Raw genomic sequence first — 18,322 nt, forward strand, 5'->3', positions numbered from 1 at the left:
AAACACAACCACAGGACTGAGAGGAAGCACTTTCTCATAGCAAAATAATGGAAATACAAAAAGATTGAAGGGGCCTTGTTCCCTGAAAAGTTTGCATTGAAGAAACTAATTCTTTTAATAGTCATTGTCTTGATAACAAGGGAAGAGGAGAGCAACATTTGCAGAATTTGGATGAGAGGGAAAGGACAGCTCATTCAGTCTGTGGCAAAGTCAACACTGTGTGGGTTGAAAAAATAAAAACTGAGATAATAATAATCATAGTGATGGTGGGGGGGGAGAAGAGTCACTGCATTCCTGCACCAACCTGTACAGGGGCAGTGACATTTATTAGTGTGGGCTCTACGATGTGGGACTCGGCATGAATCTTGCACAGGCGCTCCCTCAGCTCAGAGTTGTGGGCTAAAGCCTGTAAAAACAACCAGTGTAAACATTTTTACATCACACATCCAATCAATCATTCAGAGAATACTAATACAGTACCTAAATGTCCTTACTTGAGCTGCTGATGGTCACATGCCATTTACTTGTATTATAGAGATGTGTGCATGTGCTATCACTGCAGACCTATTACTCACTCATTACTGACTCCATGTGAGGTAGGTAGAAGCTAACACCCAGCTGGGTATTTAAAGTGAACGAAATGTGTCGGCGTAAAGAGCACAGGAGTTCTAAAGCTGCGAAGAAGTCAGCATGACAATGAGTGTGCAGTCATAAAACAGAAAATAGAAAAAGGAAGTCTCTGGTTGGGAGGCAGCAGCCACAGTAAACATGATGACCATTTTGAGTATATGTTCAGGTGGGCAGACCTCACACCGGCAGCTAGTAATCCCTCAAAGATGTTCAGCAATGTGTCACGCCTTACAAGTGGTGCAGGCTTCTGAGAGGTAAGTCTATAAGAAGGCGGAATACTAATTTCTACTGACTGACTATATTTATGTGTAAGGGTGTGAGTTTGTGTTGTTTCACATACCGTTGTCAGAGCGTTCTTCAAACCGACAACCTGAGGAGAGGTAGGGGGAATTGTTTCGTGGTCCACACATTGTTTTAATCTCTCTCGTTCAGATGTTAGTGTATTCAGGGCCGTCTTCATGGTTGCATGAACTGTAGAGATAGGAAAAATTAACGAGGGGATATTTTTTCAGTGCCATGCAGATCTAGTCACAGTAGATTCAGTCAAAGTCTATCACGCCATGCTTTAAAATGGAAAAAGTGTGACATTTTGATTATCTCCTATCCATTTGCAAGTCACGATCTTTATTCATTTTACCACCCACCTCAAAATAGATGCTTGGGAGGTTATAATATAGTAAGTGCTTGTCATATTAATGTTTCGTCTTACTAGATCGAAACTAGAATCACACATCCTTAGCTTCATCATTTTGAATGTGCATAAATCTGACAATTGAAATGCCAGCAGAAGTGATAGTTGTTCCCCGGGGCAAACTTTAAACTCATTTCACAGGGAAAGTGGGAATTGTGAGACCATTACGTTAAAAAAAAAAGATTCTCATTATGCCATGCCAAGCATCAGGTATCTGAATATAAATGTCAATGAGGAGTAGCAGAAAATTAATTAATACCCCTCTTTCAAATCAAAATCAGCTGGAGGACACACAGAACACACTATCAGAATCCTAATGAATGTAAACTAAACAATCAGTAATTACCAGCTGCCATTGTCACATCTATTTGTTATGAACAACCCGCTGCCGTTTCTATGTTACATGCAAATAAGACAGCTGTCTGACAGATTTATGTGCACTTGGGGAGATATTCCCCATGGTAAAAATGGTGATTTAAGATGACCAGCTCATAATATTTGACTCACAGTTGGCAGCAACGCGGCAGAAGTCCTCCTGCAGCTTGGTCACGTCAAAAGCTGAATCCAGCGATTCGGTGTCCGCCTTGTCGTTGGCGAGCGCAGCGGTGGAGAGGTTGGGGTTCGAGGCGTGGAGGCGCACAGAGCTAGAGGAGATGCAGCTAGGCACCTACAGTAGAGCAGCAGGAATAACACATAAGAGGGATTCATACTAAAAAAAGAAGAAAAAGGATCACATGTCATTATTAAGATGTGTACCTGCAGAGTTGCTTTGACATCTTTGTTGTAGTTTTTAGTGCGCCATTTCTTTGGAAGTCTCTTTTCCTTTTTCTGGCTGTCAAACGTAGATGCCTAGTGAACAAAAAGAGAAAGATGGTCGAGACAGAGTTGTTTTTTTTACTTTGAAGGCTCTTCATAGGAAATGGTTTCATTGCTGGCAAAGACTTATCAATGTTTTCTATATTTAGAGGCAAATGACTTGAGGGCAACAAAAGAATTGGCAGAGAGAAATGATAAAAGACTAAATCAAGACAAGTTATTTTGCATTTTGAGTGATCCAGTTTTGGATGTGAGTAAGTTCATTTACTGCACAGTTTCTCAGGCTTAATATTGAGTTGCAAGAGCAATCCGGCTCTGCATGTGAAGGGGAGAGGAATCAGGAATAAAGTGCTGACCTGCAGTGCTTGGATTGATGGAGCAGAATAGGTGCGGTGCAGGACTTCCATACTCTGAAGCAGGTGGTTGAGATCCAGCAGGTAGGCTTCAGACACTGACAAGTCTGTGGAGAAGGGAACACATCCACATTGAGATAAGAAGGTTGGTTTAAGAAGAGAGTTCCATACAAATAAAATGAATCTGCAATAAAAGGAACAGAAACACTAGCATGTACTGGTTTGGCCATTGAGGACAGACTCTCTCTCTTTACAGACTATAAATAGCTGACGTACAGTAACCTGCATCTATTCAGTCAGTGACGCCCACGACGTTGATGTTTATAAACAACTAACAAAGTAGCAAACTACTGCTTGTGGATTGTTTGGTACAATTACCTGGATTCCTAGTTTTAAACATCACAACCTCTCACTTAGTTGGAGGCTAAAAATCTTGAGAACAAATCCTAATCAATGAAAACCGGTAAAAAAAATAAACCGCTTCCTTTCTTTATAAACAACAACGCCATGCCAGTCCCATCTTACTAACAAATAGGACAGAAGGCAGACAGATTTATTGGTATTAACTGAAGCATTCGACAAATGAAAAAGCTGTACTCACAGAGCCTGCCTTTTTCATTATCAATGACAACTTTACTATAACTATGAGGGTCTGAATAGAGCAGAAAACTTCCATTCACACAGGATAATAGGATGGAAATCCTAGATACATCTCTCAGGCAGTTCACATCTTTATTTAAATATCATTTTATCATCTTTTCTTTTTAAACTAAGAGACAGGATGGAAGACATATAAATACTATACAAAATGCATGATGGTACGTATAAGTGTAAGAAACCCCTCAAATCAGCAGAGTCAGCTCGACTGCCTCACCTTTGGAGCACTTGTCCATGTCGTCAGATGACTGGAGCCAGGCGGCTACTTTGGCCTGGCTGTTGCAGTTTAAAGGGAAGGCTCCTGCAGAATGCACTGTGGACTGTCTGCGCATAGACATGCACTGCAAGGGACAACAGAACCAAAGGTCAGTCCAATAATAATGTGCTTCCTTCATAAAATTATAAAAAATGGGGACTTTGTGAAATAGATTTTCATGAGCAGAAGCAGAAAGCATCAAGTGAGTTTTAACTTTAAGTCGTTTTCAGAGTACTATGCAGTGCACAGGTATACCTTTCTGATGGAGGCACCCTCCGCCATGCTAGGGGAGTTGGGGGAGGGGTAGTGGGGATAGTAGAAGGACTTGTCGGTAGGGTACATGGCAATCTCATTTTGCCGATAGAGTCGATGGTGGCGCAGCTTGGCCACCCATTCATCAAACAGCTCCTGGGACTTAATCTGGAGAGCAGATACCACAATCAGAAATCAACGCGACAACCCAACGTCAAGGTTAGGTGGAGGAAGCGTGAAGGTGGAAAAACACACAGAGGGACTATAATTCTCCCTCACTCACAACACATAAGGTCATTTTAAAGTCCTCTCCATGTAAGCATCCGTTACAGGAATTAAAAGGGGGATAATCTGAATAATCTATGTTTTACAGCACTTCCTATCAATCTGTAGGGAATGCTTTCCATTCAATAGCCTTCGCGGTTTACCTTCAGGTGATAAATGTTTTCCTCAGCATCAAGATCGATGCACTTGGCTTTCTTCTTAATGGCCATGACAGAGAGGCCCACATCAATGCAGCCATGCAGTTTCCCTTTCTCAATCTGCAAGACAAAGTCAACACACAATGTCATGAATATTTTGGACTGGAATTAATACAATTGCGAATGGATGCTGTTCTGTTTTAAAATGCAGTATTATACTTGTATTGGCTCTGGCAGCCCTGCCCAATTACAGCATCTGGATTGTTGATAATTAATCATGTGAAATTGGCAGGTGAAATGCACCGTGTGATTCCTATCAATGACAACGAGATTGTGAGTATCGACTGGCACAGATAGATATTTTGGGAAAGACAGCCAGCGGTACAAGACACAAAACGTCCTTTGAAATCTTTCTGTAACTGACAACCACATAGTATGCATCTAGAAGGCTTTTGTACTCACATCAGCACTGCACTTTCCATACTTCAGGATGCCCTTGTCCAGGAAGAAGTACCTCTGTATGGAGAAATTAGGACAATGAGCAAATGATCTGCAGCCGGAATGATATGCAACATCCTGACAGCAATTCTGAAGTCACGGCTATGATTCTGTGATCATGACAGAGTCTGCCTCTCTTTAATGTAGGTTGTTAATGTCTCTGCAGAGAGATATTTGTCATCCCAGGCTCTTGTCATGCATCAGTTCTGTCTTTATTACTCTTTCCCTCACTCTGTTGCGATCCTTCTCTTTGTAAACGTTCCAGTTGAAAGCACAAAGACAAGAAAAGCTCTGACTGCAGGTCAATACTAAATGTTTTACCTCTATTAACTAACAGTCCATCAGCTAATGCAGCTTTCAGACAGAGCGTGAGCGGTTACTGACCCAGGTCACATGTGACTCCTCTGTGGGTGAAAATCATACTGCACATGCTCATTCAATTAGTTTAAAAGACAAATGAGTCATGTCAGCAGATCTTTTTGGAAAAGAGACCTGAACGTATGAAGTAAAACCGTGAAATGGTAATGATGTTCGATTCTCAAGTATGTCTAAAAATACATCATGATGTCTATCATTCTGAGAGATGAGTAAGATCGAGATGACGTGGGTCAATTAAGCCGCATGTGGTTGATTATACCTTATGCCAGCCCTTCATCGGCCACTTTCTCCTCTTGAGCATGTAGCCCTCCTGTTTCTGGGGCTCCAGGACATTACTGAAGCCTCCTCGAAGACCCTCCACTATTTCCCAACTGTCCTGTGGGCAGAGGTGGTTTATAAGAAGAGATACAATATAGTTATAGATCACAGTTGCAGTAAGGTTAGGTAACAGTAAACAAATCATCCACACAACAGAGTCAAGGTCGGAGTCAAAGCATACAGCAATTTGTGATTGATTAGATTTCAGTGTCTCCTTTAATGCAGTGTCAGTCAGTCAGTGGGAGGCTGTGGGAGTGGGAGATACATTTTATGCTGAGCGAAAATGGAGCTCTATGAGGTGTCCAGTTTTGAGCTTTACTTTCAACTCATGATCCCATTTTCAAAATTAGCTTACCTGTCTAATCTCAACTCTTCACAATAATCCTTTTCTGAGATTAGAACGCTAAAATCCAAATCCCTTTGCAAATGCAGAGATTAAGGTGATATTTCATCATAGACTAATCCAGATAGCTTTGTATTTGAGTGGTGAGAATTCCAGGAAGGCAGCATAAACAGGAAGCTCTATGCCATTTTCATAATGTCTTGCCATTTTCATAATGTCTTCCATTTTTGTAAAGCACTTTGAATTGCCTTGTGTTGAAAGGTGCTATATAAATAAACTTGCCTTGCCTTGCCTTGCCTTGCCTATAACATCTTTGTTTACACAGAGAATGATGCAGCCTTTAACATGCATTACTTAGCTTTTAAACCTGTTGCTCAAAAGAGAAACCCCAAATTATGTCTTCGTCATTTATTTAAATGTAATGTATTATATTTGAGTACTGTTAAATGGACAAAATAGGCAAACATCACCTTGGGTTTAGGTAGATATTATAAATTCATAAAGTTGCAACGCTTTTTTTAATGAATTCAATTTGCTGATAATGCAGTTTCTTTAGGATTGTACAGTAAATTACATTAATCCCAAATGGGAAAAACATTTAAGAATAATTCCTATTCACATCACAAATATCCAAAGGGACTCTTGGGTCTTGGCAGGGGTTTGAGGTGACTCTGTGTCCCTGAATGTTCCAGTGTAAATACATGTCTGGCTAAACAAACTGTATCAGTCAGACGGCTGGAGGTGAGGCCGTCTAAAATAAACCCTCATTTTTGAAGGGGGATGGAGAGGGCGGGACTTGTGGCTTGTTCTTTCACTTGAGTGCTTGTCACAGCCCCCGCTGACACACTCACACAGTGAGTCATTGTCACACACTGCCAGGCCATTTTCTTCAAGGTCGAGAGGCCCTTTCAGCGATACAGTAAAAACATAAGTGACAAGAAGACATGTGCAGTTACAGGGTTAGCTCTCAGCAAAAGCAAGTTGTAAATTGTCCGGCTGCAGTTTTAAGATGGTTGTAAATATGTATATTGAACCATATATTTGACAAATCACATGAACCTACATTGAACATCACTACCATCAAATAAATAAATAAATAGTTAGATTGATAGCACTCCTCTTAGTACGGTGAATATGAATCAATGAAAGTTAGCTTAGCTTAGCACACAGACAGGAAACATGAGGAATGGAAAGAAATGTCCAATGGTAAACAATCTGCCAATCACAACCTCTAAAGCTCAATAATTAACATCTTAGATCTTTTTTGTTTGAACCATACAATAACAAGTTGTTAAGAGCAAGTTATGGGTTTGAGGAAGTTACTGCATCCAGCTAGAAACAAGTCAGCCTAACCAAACAGTGACGTTTTTACAATTTGAGGTTTAGGGGGGCTGGCTCTTAGAGCGGTTTAAACCTGTCTTGCCTCTATAGGCTATGTTATGTTTATAATTTCTAGTTTTCATGGAAAACTGCTCACCAGACAATTGCTCCTATAGGAGTGAAAGAAAATAGATATATTTAAGTGAGAAAACCCACAAAAACGTGACCATACATTTTTATAAATAATATGAAACTTATATCCAAGCTTGTCTCAGGTTTGAAACTGCCCTTTTGATGGATATTTATATATATTCTTTTGTTTTTCCATGGGCACTCTGCAAAATACTTTTCAGCCGATGCATTTGTTGTGATGGACCACTAGTGGGCAGGACTGTAATGAAACATTATTACTTTTATTTCCAAACGGAACAGTTGTAGACGGTAATGAATAATGAATAAGTCTGCTGCCTGCAGATAAAGAGAAGAGGAAAATGCAACAACAGTTTGGTAATGGCGCTATTGTCAAGACTAATTTGTGAGTGGGAGAACTACCTTTTAGGAATTCTGAGTATTCTTAAATTGTCCACAAATGGAAGAAGATTAAAACGTATTTTTTTCAGGTTTGCAGCATTTAGTTTTTGCTGTCTAAAATGCAAAGGGAACCTCAGATAGGGCTGCCTCTGGCTTGAATTAATAAAGAGCCAAATAGAGCTTTGCAAGAAACTCTGAGAAAACCACAGGGCCTAATAGCAAATGTTTGTGTGGTTAAGGCATTTACTGTCAAGTCAATCTCCTCCCATGACACAGAGAAACCCCCTAAGGACTGGAAGACGTTGTTTTTGCAGAACACAAACAGTAAACCAGAAAATATGAATGTGGAGAAGCTAATAGTTAAAACTTTTCTAGTCTTTCATGGCAGTGTGTTGTGTTTTACCTGTCGGCTGTCCAGTTTGGATGAGGAGCTGCTGTTGCTGCGTGACACCGAGGATATCTTTTGCGACATGGCTGCTGAACTGCGATCCTCTGAGCCCATCTCGCTGCAGACTGGCCGCTGCAGGCTAAGGCTGGAGCACCCGGAACATTCCTCTACTGAGAGCAGATGGGCAGGAGAAGGGGTCAGGACGAGACAGGGTGGAGAGAAAGATGGCTTTAAGAGGCAAACCCTTTTAAAGCCTTTTAGCCGTCTCACTGAAAAATGCATTAGGTTATTCAGAGTGATTAGTTCTTCCATCTTCATGTAGTAGAATAGGGGAAGCTGTGCAGAACGGTTTTCACGTACGCAAACAAAATGGACAGAAAAGACTTGAGGACATAAATTAGTCTGCAAAAAGATGAGAAAGCAGGGTTGAATAATTTGAGTGATGGATTGTCAGCATTTAAGGAATACATTAATCGAAAACACACACAGAAAGTGTGTTCATACAACAAAAGATGAAGTTCCTTCAGATGCCTGTATAAGGTAAACTAAGAAACTACTATCAGCAAAAATTACTTGACTTTTGGCATTTTTCACAAACTAAACAATGATTTGAATATTAGGAAAAATAGACAGTGATTTATTTGTGTTTAACTATAGACTGTATTATTTTATATCTGATGCAATGACATGTAAGCAGCTGATTACAACAACTTAACACACCATTCAATACATCCATGATCATCTTTTATAGTATTATTAGGTTTTGCAATGAACTGTCAGATTAACGTAGTGAATACAACTACAGTATTTCTTTCTGAAAATAATTGGGTTAGAAGTGTAAAGTAGCATAATATTGAAAATGCTCACGAAAAGATGCGATTCAAAGTCGTACTTTAAAACAGTGCTCAATAAAAGTGATCATCAAATAAAGATATACACTAAACTAAAAAAAAACATTTTCCTCTGACAGATTTCGACATGTTTCAGTCATTCAGAGGCTGATCCTTATCACAGCTCAGTGACAGAGGACTACACAAGGGAAGCGTCAACATGTTAGGATGCAGTGATGTGAGATCATCAGTGAAATACAATATCGTCACTTCCACCGAGTGTGAAAATAACTGAGCCTCTTTAGCAGAGTGCAACACTCAGTATACTGTGACACTTCACACAGTCTAATTAACATGATGTGCCCGCTCTACCACGTCAGTGCACAGAGCCCCTTTCTGACAATGCACTGAGTGGCAGTTTGTCACAGAATGGAAAGCTGACAAAACAACAGGCATGATGTGTAAATCATGTTGGGAACAAGCAGCAGGTCGTTAGTTTAGCTTCACCGAGGATGCACAGAGGTACTGAGTTGTGAACCATTAGGTCAGAGATCATCGCTGCATTAACACCATCTGTCTGATTCTGTCTGAGAGACAACTTTGGCGTCAATTATTTTCTTTTTATGTCAGTAGTGTTTAGTTATTCTCATAGTTTTGGTTAGGGCTTGATAAGAATACAGATGATTAAGTATTCAAAGCTATTCGTTGGAATTTAACATTGGATGTTTTAATGGCAAATGTATGGAAGTTGTAAAACGTGAACAATAAAACAGATGGACGTCAAGCACAGGAAACCACTTGGCATATGTATTAAAAACATATTCTTTTGCCAATATAAAAACAAATGAACAGTAACCTTCATCAAATGCTAAAAAGAGATGTACGAAAAACTGCGTAAACATTTTGTTAAGATTTTGTGATCATAATACAATTCTCCTGCTAGCTTGCACTGAATAAGACACACCCTGTGTTGACATCTAGCAGCAGCAAGGTTAATTACATTAGCTGCTCCGTATTCCCCAAGCTTTGTGCTGCTTAACAGCCACAGCCTACACCACTGCCATGTCTGTGGACCACAGGCCGAGGTCTACACTGAGCTCTACACCCAGAATGCAGCCACAACAACAATAGACCAAAGTGGCCGGACGAAAATCTATATATCTATGTATGTATCTATGTCAAAGTCAAAGTCAACGTTATTGTCAATCTTTCAGTTTGTGTGTACAGAAAGAGAGATCGAAATACCGTTTCCCACAATCCCGAATACAAAAATACAAATATATATAAAAATATGTATACAAATAGGTATATCCTATATATACACAATCAACACATTTATATATATGCACACATTCAGATATAAATAAAAGCACAACAATCAATATACAAAATAACAGTTACTTCAATATCTTTGGGAAATGTACATTAGTGCAAGATTAGCAGCGTAAAAAGTGTATCTATGTATGCATCTATGTGTGTATGTATGTATGTATGTATGTATGTATGTATGTATGTATATATGTATGTATGTATGTATGTATGTATCTATCTATCTATCTATCTATCTATGTATGTATGTATCTATGTATGTATGTATGTATCTATATATGTATATATCTATGTATATATGTATGTATCTATGTATGTATCTATGTATGTATGTATGTATGTATGTTTGTATGTTTGTATGTTTGTATCTATGTATGTATCTACGTATGTATAATAATAATAATAATAATAATAATAATACATGTTCCAGCAACACAACCAGCCATCCAACCAACCACCCACCCACCCATCCACCCACCCATCCATCCATCCATCCATCTCAACCGATGCTTCCTCTCCATCTCCTATGATTTATTCATCCACTTTCCACGGATCAAACCAGCAACGTGCAGGCTAGTCACACCGTCACCCTTCAGGTCACCCTTTCATCTGATATAACAACACCACTTCTCAGCCTTCCATCAGGGCGACGGCACTATTAGACGCCACAGCTCCAGTAATTACCCTTTCTCCCTGAAGAGCACACACTCTTTGATGGCAATGAAGAAATGCAGTAAGTGGTTTAAATAAAACAGTATTAGGAGCATTGCTGCAGGGGTTAGGGTTAGCGTTAGTATGGATTCTTACTTAACTTGACAGTTTCTTCTGTTGTTAACAAATAGGAAACACAAGGAAACCAATATTAGATTATGAAAAATAACTGTACAGTCTTAAATGAAGACCGTTTAAGTCTTATATAGGAAAGTGTGGCTCATGCTAATGATCAGACCACAGCTCGGTGAAAAGGGGGAAGCTGCTGTTTGTTCAGTGGTCAAAGAAACTGAGAGGATCACATGAACACTGACAGCTACTGAAGACCAAAAAAGAAAACACGAGTCACAGGAAAGTTCCAGTCATAGATATCCTCCTTTTCATCTATAAATGCATGAACACAAACAGACACATGTAATGAATGTGCAGTGCATATACATGTTTCTGGGTTTAGAAAAAAATTATTTAAAGAGGCAAGCATTTTTGTCTTGTCAAGGCCTTGTGACAATAAAACAAAAAAGCAATTAAGAAATATAGAGCTGACTAATGCTCTATATTAGTCAACTGTTGTATTCTTTTGTTATAAAATGGTTCTGACCTTAACAACAAATGTGATACCGGAATCCCACTAAATCTATATTTGCCTTGCAGGATTGACAAACCCACACACAGTGTGAAAATATTTAATGTCATCCATAAAAAATGGTATTGTAAGTTACACCCCTTTTCCATTTAGTACATTTGTATGCAGGTTTGAGTGGACAGCTGAATTCTCGTATGATATGGAGTTTCTACTCCAGAATCTCACAGACTGTTACAAATCAAATGCCTGAACACATCTTAAGTAAGATTGTCATGAACTATTCTGACATTTCACTAGGCCCATAATATCTTTAGACAGTATTTTTTTTATCACAAAACAAATGTAAAATGGAGGGATGACGATTAACTATTTATTTTCCGGAGAATTCCAAGAAATATTGGAGGACGTGTCATCATTATATATCTCTTGAGACTCTTGAGACTCCCTGCGTATTACAGTAAAAGCTGTAATGTCTCTGAGTGGAAGGCCCACTGAAGTTCAGTCTATGTGAAGTATAATATAAGCATTTATTTGAATCAATAAAGGCAAGTTCGCAGGTCAGGCTTTCACCCTGTTATCTCTTTGCCAACAAATCAGATATACATGCAGTTGCTCTTTTCAAAGTGTCTCTTACACAAAAGGTTAAGTTAGTAATGTGGAGAGGTGACAGGCATCTCTTGAATGTTCCAGTAAAGTGTCAGCGGGTGAGCCCCGCAACTGCTCTAGAATAAGAAACCAGCGTGACACCTGCTAACAGATGTGAAACTATAGGAGCCTTAAACTCATACTGGCTGTCCTGCTTTCTCACTTAGCACTCACTTCATCTTATTTGAAAAAATCCATCTGCAGTAACGGGACTGCACCCAAACAGTTTCAACTTCTCTTGGGAAACAGTGTCAAAGTATCACAGCAAACATTTTTTAAGGCTCTGGGGATGACATTGCCAGTTAATGGAGTCTGAAATAACAACTAGAAATACAATTAGAAACAAACATCTATTTCAGGATGAATGATCACTGATGGTTCTTGGGAAACAGTTTGAATTTTCCAATACTTTGGTTATTGATGAAATAACTTTAAGACTAATTAAATTCTTGCACTATTTCTATTTTATTTGTATTTACTTGCACATCTTACAACATTCTCTTGCACTATCTTATTTCTTTTCTGTTATTCCATGCACTATTTGTATTGGTTTTATTTGTTTTATGTCCTAATCCTATACATATTATGTTGCATTGTTGGAATAGCCTGGGACTTAAGTTTTTCATTGCCATATCTACACTATAGCTACTGTGCACATGACAATAAAGCCTTGAATCTGAATCTTGAATCTTGACATCTACTACAGCACCAAACTGTATTTTGTGTTTAGTGCTTTTTAACATATATTCACATGCTAACCCACTGAACTCTATGCTTACATTGGGTTTTTCGAAAAGTAAACAGTATAGAACAGACAGGAAATGAGGGTAGGAAAATTGGGTAGGACATGTAACTTGGGCTGCAATCCGTAATTATCGTTTTTTATCTATAATTTGTTGCAAAAACGTAAAAACTACTTTTCATCAAATCAATGTCCTTTTATGAGTCAGTCTAATACTATAAAACGCTATTTCATCCAGGACAGATAAAAGGCAGTACTGAAAATGATCAAAATGGAGAAGATGAAACTGACTGCAAAATTGCAAAACTATTAAAATAAATAGTTGCCAATGTCGTTTCTGTTAATCAACACATTTTTAGCTCTAATTGCAACAAAGGTCTCAGAGTTTACTCACCAGTTACGTAACCATCTAGGATGCTCAACAGCAGGCATTTAACACAATAGATATTTTAATTTCAATACATAAAGAGTTAATTCATAATGTCCAGTTGGACAAAATGTCTACAAATGTCTGCAGGTGCAGAAGCTTTTAAACACACGTCACTCGCGGGGATTTCTGCCTTTAAAAGCTCATAGCTCTCCTTATCCTTAGTCAGCTGTAGATCTCAGTTGCAGTTAGAGATGGCTTAATGTCCTTTTAAGCTGCACTAACTACATTGACGATACTGAGAGCTCTCTATTACATTCTGAAGTTCCTGCTGCAGATGTTTTCCTGTCCATCTACTGTCTCCAGAGTCTGCCAAAGAGCTGACAAGCCTAACAGGCTTTCAGGCATCATTAGGATTTGAGTCACCAGAATAAACATCTCATGGTTGAGACCACACGGTGCAGCTGTCTTAGGAAATAGAGTCATGTTTGCAAGTATGACAGGACACACTAATGCACCACAGTAATTCAAAGACATTGGGTTGAAACAGACTCTTAAACAAACTTGCACTGCTCAGAAGTATCCATGGTATAACAGACAGATTATTCACATTTATTAAGCTATAACAAGACATTTTTGGCTGACCCTTGAATACATGACGTTGAAGATAATGTTATATATAAAATGTCATAGGCAGTGAGAGTGAAATTATATTTCAATTCAAGGCCAAGAAAAGCAGATGTTTATGACGCTTATGTTTATAAAATGTTTTTGCATAAAACAAACACAGCTACAGGAAAGACTTTACCTAAAATAAATCGCCTTAGATTTCATTAGATTAAAGAAATGGCTTTTCAGCTCGAACTAAATCTGATTTGATTTCCTGTGGTGTGTGATGGCTGGTTTGATAAAACAGAATTATCCTAATAGAAGAAAAATCAATGTTGATTTAAAAATGCTCCCAAAGCAAAAAACGCTGAAAGCTTCTTCTTGGTCTTTCCATTCTCAATCAATCTGCATAAACCCGACAAAACAAATTGCCTCTGCATTCACCAAACACCTTGTATGGTGCCTTATCTCTACCGTCCACCGGCCATGCTCTGACAGACCATTCCTCTCAATACAAAGCTCTTTAACAACAAAGCAAACTCTGGGAACTCTGGTCAGGAGATTAATTTACCGTTCCTCTAATGACGACATCCATCCACATGGATCAACCCAAATCAGAACACCTTGCTTCATTTGAATTTATTTCATTTTTTCTGCAGGATACTCTTATCAGAGGCTTGTTGTCACCATGAGAACACAGATTATTCTTCCTATTTGCTTTGGAAGTAATTTACTGATAGCTGCTTCCCACCAAATGGGGCACACTGGGATCCAATTTGCTGTGTCTAAAAGTTACCACTTTAATATGAGTAATGTTATTACATATCGGCATTACCCTGCTGGGATAACGCCACTTTGTTGTAATTTCATTATGTGAAATGCAAAAAAACAATTTCTTGGAAAGGGAAAAGAAACCCTGATGGTTTTGCCTTTCTCATTGCAAAGGTCTAAGGGCAGAGGGGGTTTCTGTACAGATTGTAAAGCCCCTTAGGGGAATTTATAATTTGTAAGGGAAAAAGCATGTTAATAAAATGCAGAAGACGCAATGTAATTTTAAAAGTGATAGTTTGACGGAGAAGATTGTAATTACTCATATTGGTCTGTTACATATGAAACTAAATCCAGAAAGTGATTAGCTTATTTTGAATGAGGTCATAGGAGGAAATAGCTATCTACAGCTGGGTTATTATTTGGATTAAACACTCAAGATATGCATTGTTAATTAGCAAGCATTAAAGAGGATGGTAGGTGCATTTTGATACCTTTGACCCGAGCCAGGCAAGTTGTTTCCCACAGTTTTGACTTGTTAGGCTAAGCTATGCTAAAAATCCTCTGGGTTTAGCTCAATATTAATCAATATTAATGAAAGTGTTATTAAACTACTTATTTTTCTGTTTACAAGAAAGCCAGTAACGAGTGTCAAACTCAAAAATCATAAATTGGATGATCAATTATTGTTAAAGCACCTGACAAATAATTATTATGCAGAGTCGACTCCACTGAATGAACAAGTAAATGTCAATATAATTTACTCAAGAGCAAATGTTTGAGCACCCCATCAGTGTTTCGTGCTTTTCAGATGCAAACCTCATGAAATCATGATTACATTATCAATAAAAGCAGCTGGTCTCTGATTTGGGACTCAATATGGCAAATCTAAACTGAATGCATTGCTTTGTCTTTAAAGCTGATGTGTGTTTCAAATAAGGCCCTTTTAACAGGCTACAATAGTATAAGAAAACACAATTAACTGCTTTGAGAAGAGATAACCATGGTGAGTAAAATATGGGCATTTACAGATGAAAAAGTCCTGAAAGTGAAAGTTTATTTTAGGCACAGTTATAAATGGCTGTCTCTAACCATTACTCCTGCCATGTACCCTTCTCCGAAAACACGTGAACAGTGTAACTGCATGGCAAATTAATTCTGCAGAGAGAACCATATAGTCAAGAAGTGTTTCATTCTTAAAACAAATATTAATTTAGCAATAACGCAGGTCAACATGTGCATTTAAGCCCAGAGAAATAACACATATACAAAAATGGCCTCATCCCAACATGACATTTATATTCATTGGTACATATCTAAACCATGCAGGGCAATGTTTGCCAGACCACACCCTCTCTGAAGGAGACACACAGATGGCAACGCATGACTCTGCTCTGCTTAAAGCGTAGTGGTGATAGGTTGCCAAGGCCATGAAGGAGCCACTTCAAAATCCACGCTGAGACCACTGAGCATTAAGCGTCCATATTCATTTTCCCATATCTGCAATCGTATATCTTTATAGAGGTGAAATGAAGTTTGAAACCTTCTCTCTCTACCCATCACCTCAAGAGAAAGTGCTTGAAGATTTACAGTTGCAATAACTGTAGAGAGATGCGGATAAAGTCCCTCCTTGATATCTTCCTGCAGCATAAGACATCTTTTCATTCATGTCTTTGTATCACACAAACGCATCCTGTTAATCAACCACATCCTCAACGTGCTCCCTCCCCTCACATAGCCCCCGTCCTCCCTGTCTCTATCTCTATTTCTATCTCTTGTATGCCCCCAGTGTGGTAAAGGTCCTCTCCTTTGTTACATTCATAGTGTGGGGGAGCCTGTCAGCCTCACAACTCAGCACCAGCTCATTAGGACGCAGAGAATAGTCACAGTTTAGCTCGACACTCACTGACAAAAGAGTGGGGAAAAAACGTAAATGTGAAGTGCTCGTCTCGATGTGTCACATGTAGCAAGTTGCGTGACCACCACATCCAGCAGTTGCTTTCCCACAGCATAGCATCTCCACATTTGTTCTGATATGAATTCAGAGGTGTTGACCCAGAATAGAGGTTGATGACATTGAGGTGTTTGCATGCTGATCCTTGATCCTAAGAAAAAATAGGCCTAAAAAGAAGGTATCAGAAAAACTTGAAAGAACATCTGCACTGCCCCAAGCAAGTCCTTCGAGTCAGGATATATTTAGACTTGGCATTGTCTTCGGTAACTTTCCATTTATGGACAGAAAGAGATAAACTGTGCGACTGAGAAGAGTTACCACGTCTTGAGAGATTTACTTCGTGGTTCTCTGAACTGGAGAAGGGATGAGCCTACAGCAGGACTCTCTCTCTGCTAAGATAAACAACCGTATAAAAAAAATCTGTACTGAAAAGCTGTTTGGTTTTTGTATGTTTTAGGGTGTATTTTTATTTATGAAGATGACCCCTGCTGAAAAAAACAGCATAGACCAGCTTAAGATGGTTGCTGGTTTTAGCTGGTTTTAGCTGGTGTTAGGCTGGTTTACCAGGCTGGACAAGCTGGCCAGGCTGGTCTATGCTGGTGAAGCTGGTATTTATGCTGGTCTACCAGCAGTCTTGCTGGCGAAACTGAAACAGACACAGACAGACAGAGAGGGCGGGACACGGGGGAACGACGAGATGGCAGTGGTTGAAACAAAACGGTATAAAACATGGTTTTGTCAGGTCAGGGAGAGAAGATTAGTGATGTGTCAGTCGCGAACGAGTCGGCTCAAAGAGCCGGCTCTTTTAAGTGAACGACAGGAGCCGTATTTTCTAATTAATTTGTTTGTTAAGTAATACAAGACAGAATGATATGATGATCTCCGCGCTACGGGTGCTCCGTGCATGCATGCAGTGACATGTAATATCCAAGGATTAGAGACTATTGGATGCTGCTGTTTTGAGCATTGCAATAGCCTATTATTTATTTATGATTATTTTTAGGCTCAGCAAAGATTTGTTGTCAGTTTGTATAGGTGTTGCTATTTGCTTTTTTTTAGCGTGGTTCTACAATCAGAGAGTTACAAGGGTCTGTAAATGCAATGAAAACAATCGGCCACAGCAAATCATTTATATTAAAAATGTAATTTTTACTTTTGAATACTTCAAAGGATGTATTGAATAATTTAAGTGATATGTGTACACATATAAATCATTTGTCAAAACAGGGCTAAATTTGATTGAATTATAAAAGGTATATTTCGCAGATAAACCTAGTAACCCCGCCCCCTTTAAAAAAAAAAACGGTTCTTTTGAGCGGCTCTTTTGAACGGCCCACGCAAAGGAACGGAGCCATAAGATCCGGCTCCCTTCAAAGAGCCATAACTCCCATCACTAGAGAAGAACAGTTGAGCGTTTCTGTGACTCCGCCCAGCAGCTGCTCTTCTGAGAGGAACCGCTCTGACAGCTCTCTCTGGGAAACGCGCTAAAAGTCCTTCTAGAGGCAGGGTCGGCTCTAGAACAAATCTAATGGGGGGGCAATCATTTACCACAGGGGGGCACACATTGCCGTCAACAACCAACACACAAACACAAACACCAACGCAACTTCAATTTCAAAACATGCTGTAAAGTCTCTTGTTTTCACACACATTGCAGGGGTGTAGTGCTATTTTATAGCGCACCTATGACTTGTGAATAATAATACATGCACGGTTGTGGCACGATCACCGAAACATATGGACATAGGTCACGATATAAAAAGTGTGCAAATGCATTTAGTATCCTATCCATGTGAACATGTTTTAGGTGGGTGATGGATCTAACATCCTCTAGGGGGGTCCGGGGGCATGCTCCCCCGGGAAGATTTAAATATTGAAGTTAAATGCATCAATCTGGTGCACTTTGAGAGCAAAATTAAGAGATCTATGGA

The 18,322-nt window shown here is 39.1% G+C and overlaps 1 protein-coding gene across 3 annotated transcripts in view; it reads right to left on the reverse strand.

Moving 5' to 3' along the window:
- osbpl3b (oxysterol binding protein-like 3b) overlaps positions 1–18,322 on the reverse strand; it is a 43,591-nt gene that overhangs the window by 8,310 nt on the left and 16,959 nt on the right. For 2 of the 3 annotated variants that reach the window (XM_034127886.1, XM_034127885.1), the window contains exons 2-11: positions 7,869–8,023; positions 5,213–5,329; positions 4,540–4,593; positions 4,084–4,197; positions 3,659–3,823; positions 3,365–3,488; positions 2,494–2,597; positions 2,078–2,170; positions 1,829–1,988; positions 971–1,101 (exon numbers count right to left, since the gene is read on the reverse strand). In XM_034127886.1, the coding sequence (XP_033983777.1) occupies positions 971–1,101; positions 1,829–1,988; positions 2,078–2,170; positions 2,494–2,597; positions 3,365–3,488; positions 3,659–3,823; positions 4,084–4,197; positions 4,540–4,593; positions 5,213–5,329; positions 7,869–8,023 (1,217 nt within the window). Of the gene's footprint in view, positions 1–304; positions 407–970; positions 1,102–1,828; positions 1,989–2,077; positions 2,171–2,493; positions 2,598–3,364; positions 3,489–3,658; positions 3,824–4,083; positions 4,198–4,539; positions 4,594–5,212; positions 5,330–7,868; positions 8,024–18,322 lie in introns of all 3 variants that reach the window. The other variant, XM_034127887.1, reaches the window with a different exon arrangement.

The sequence above is a fragment of the Trematomus bernacchii genome, unplaced genomic scaffold (assembly GCF_902827165.1).
Source record: "Trematomus bernacchii unplaced genomic scaffold, fTreBer1.1, whole genome shotgun sequence".
NCBI lineage: Eukaryota > Metazoa > Chordata > Actinopteri > Perciformes > Nototheniidae > Trematomus > Trematomus bernacchii.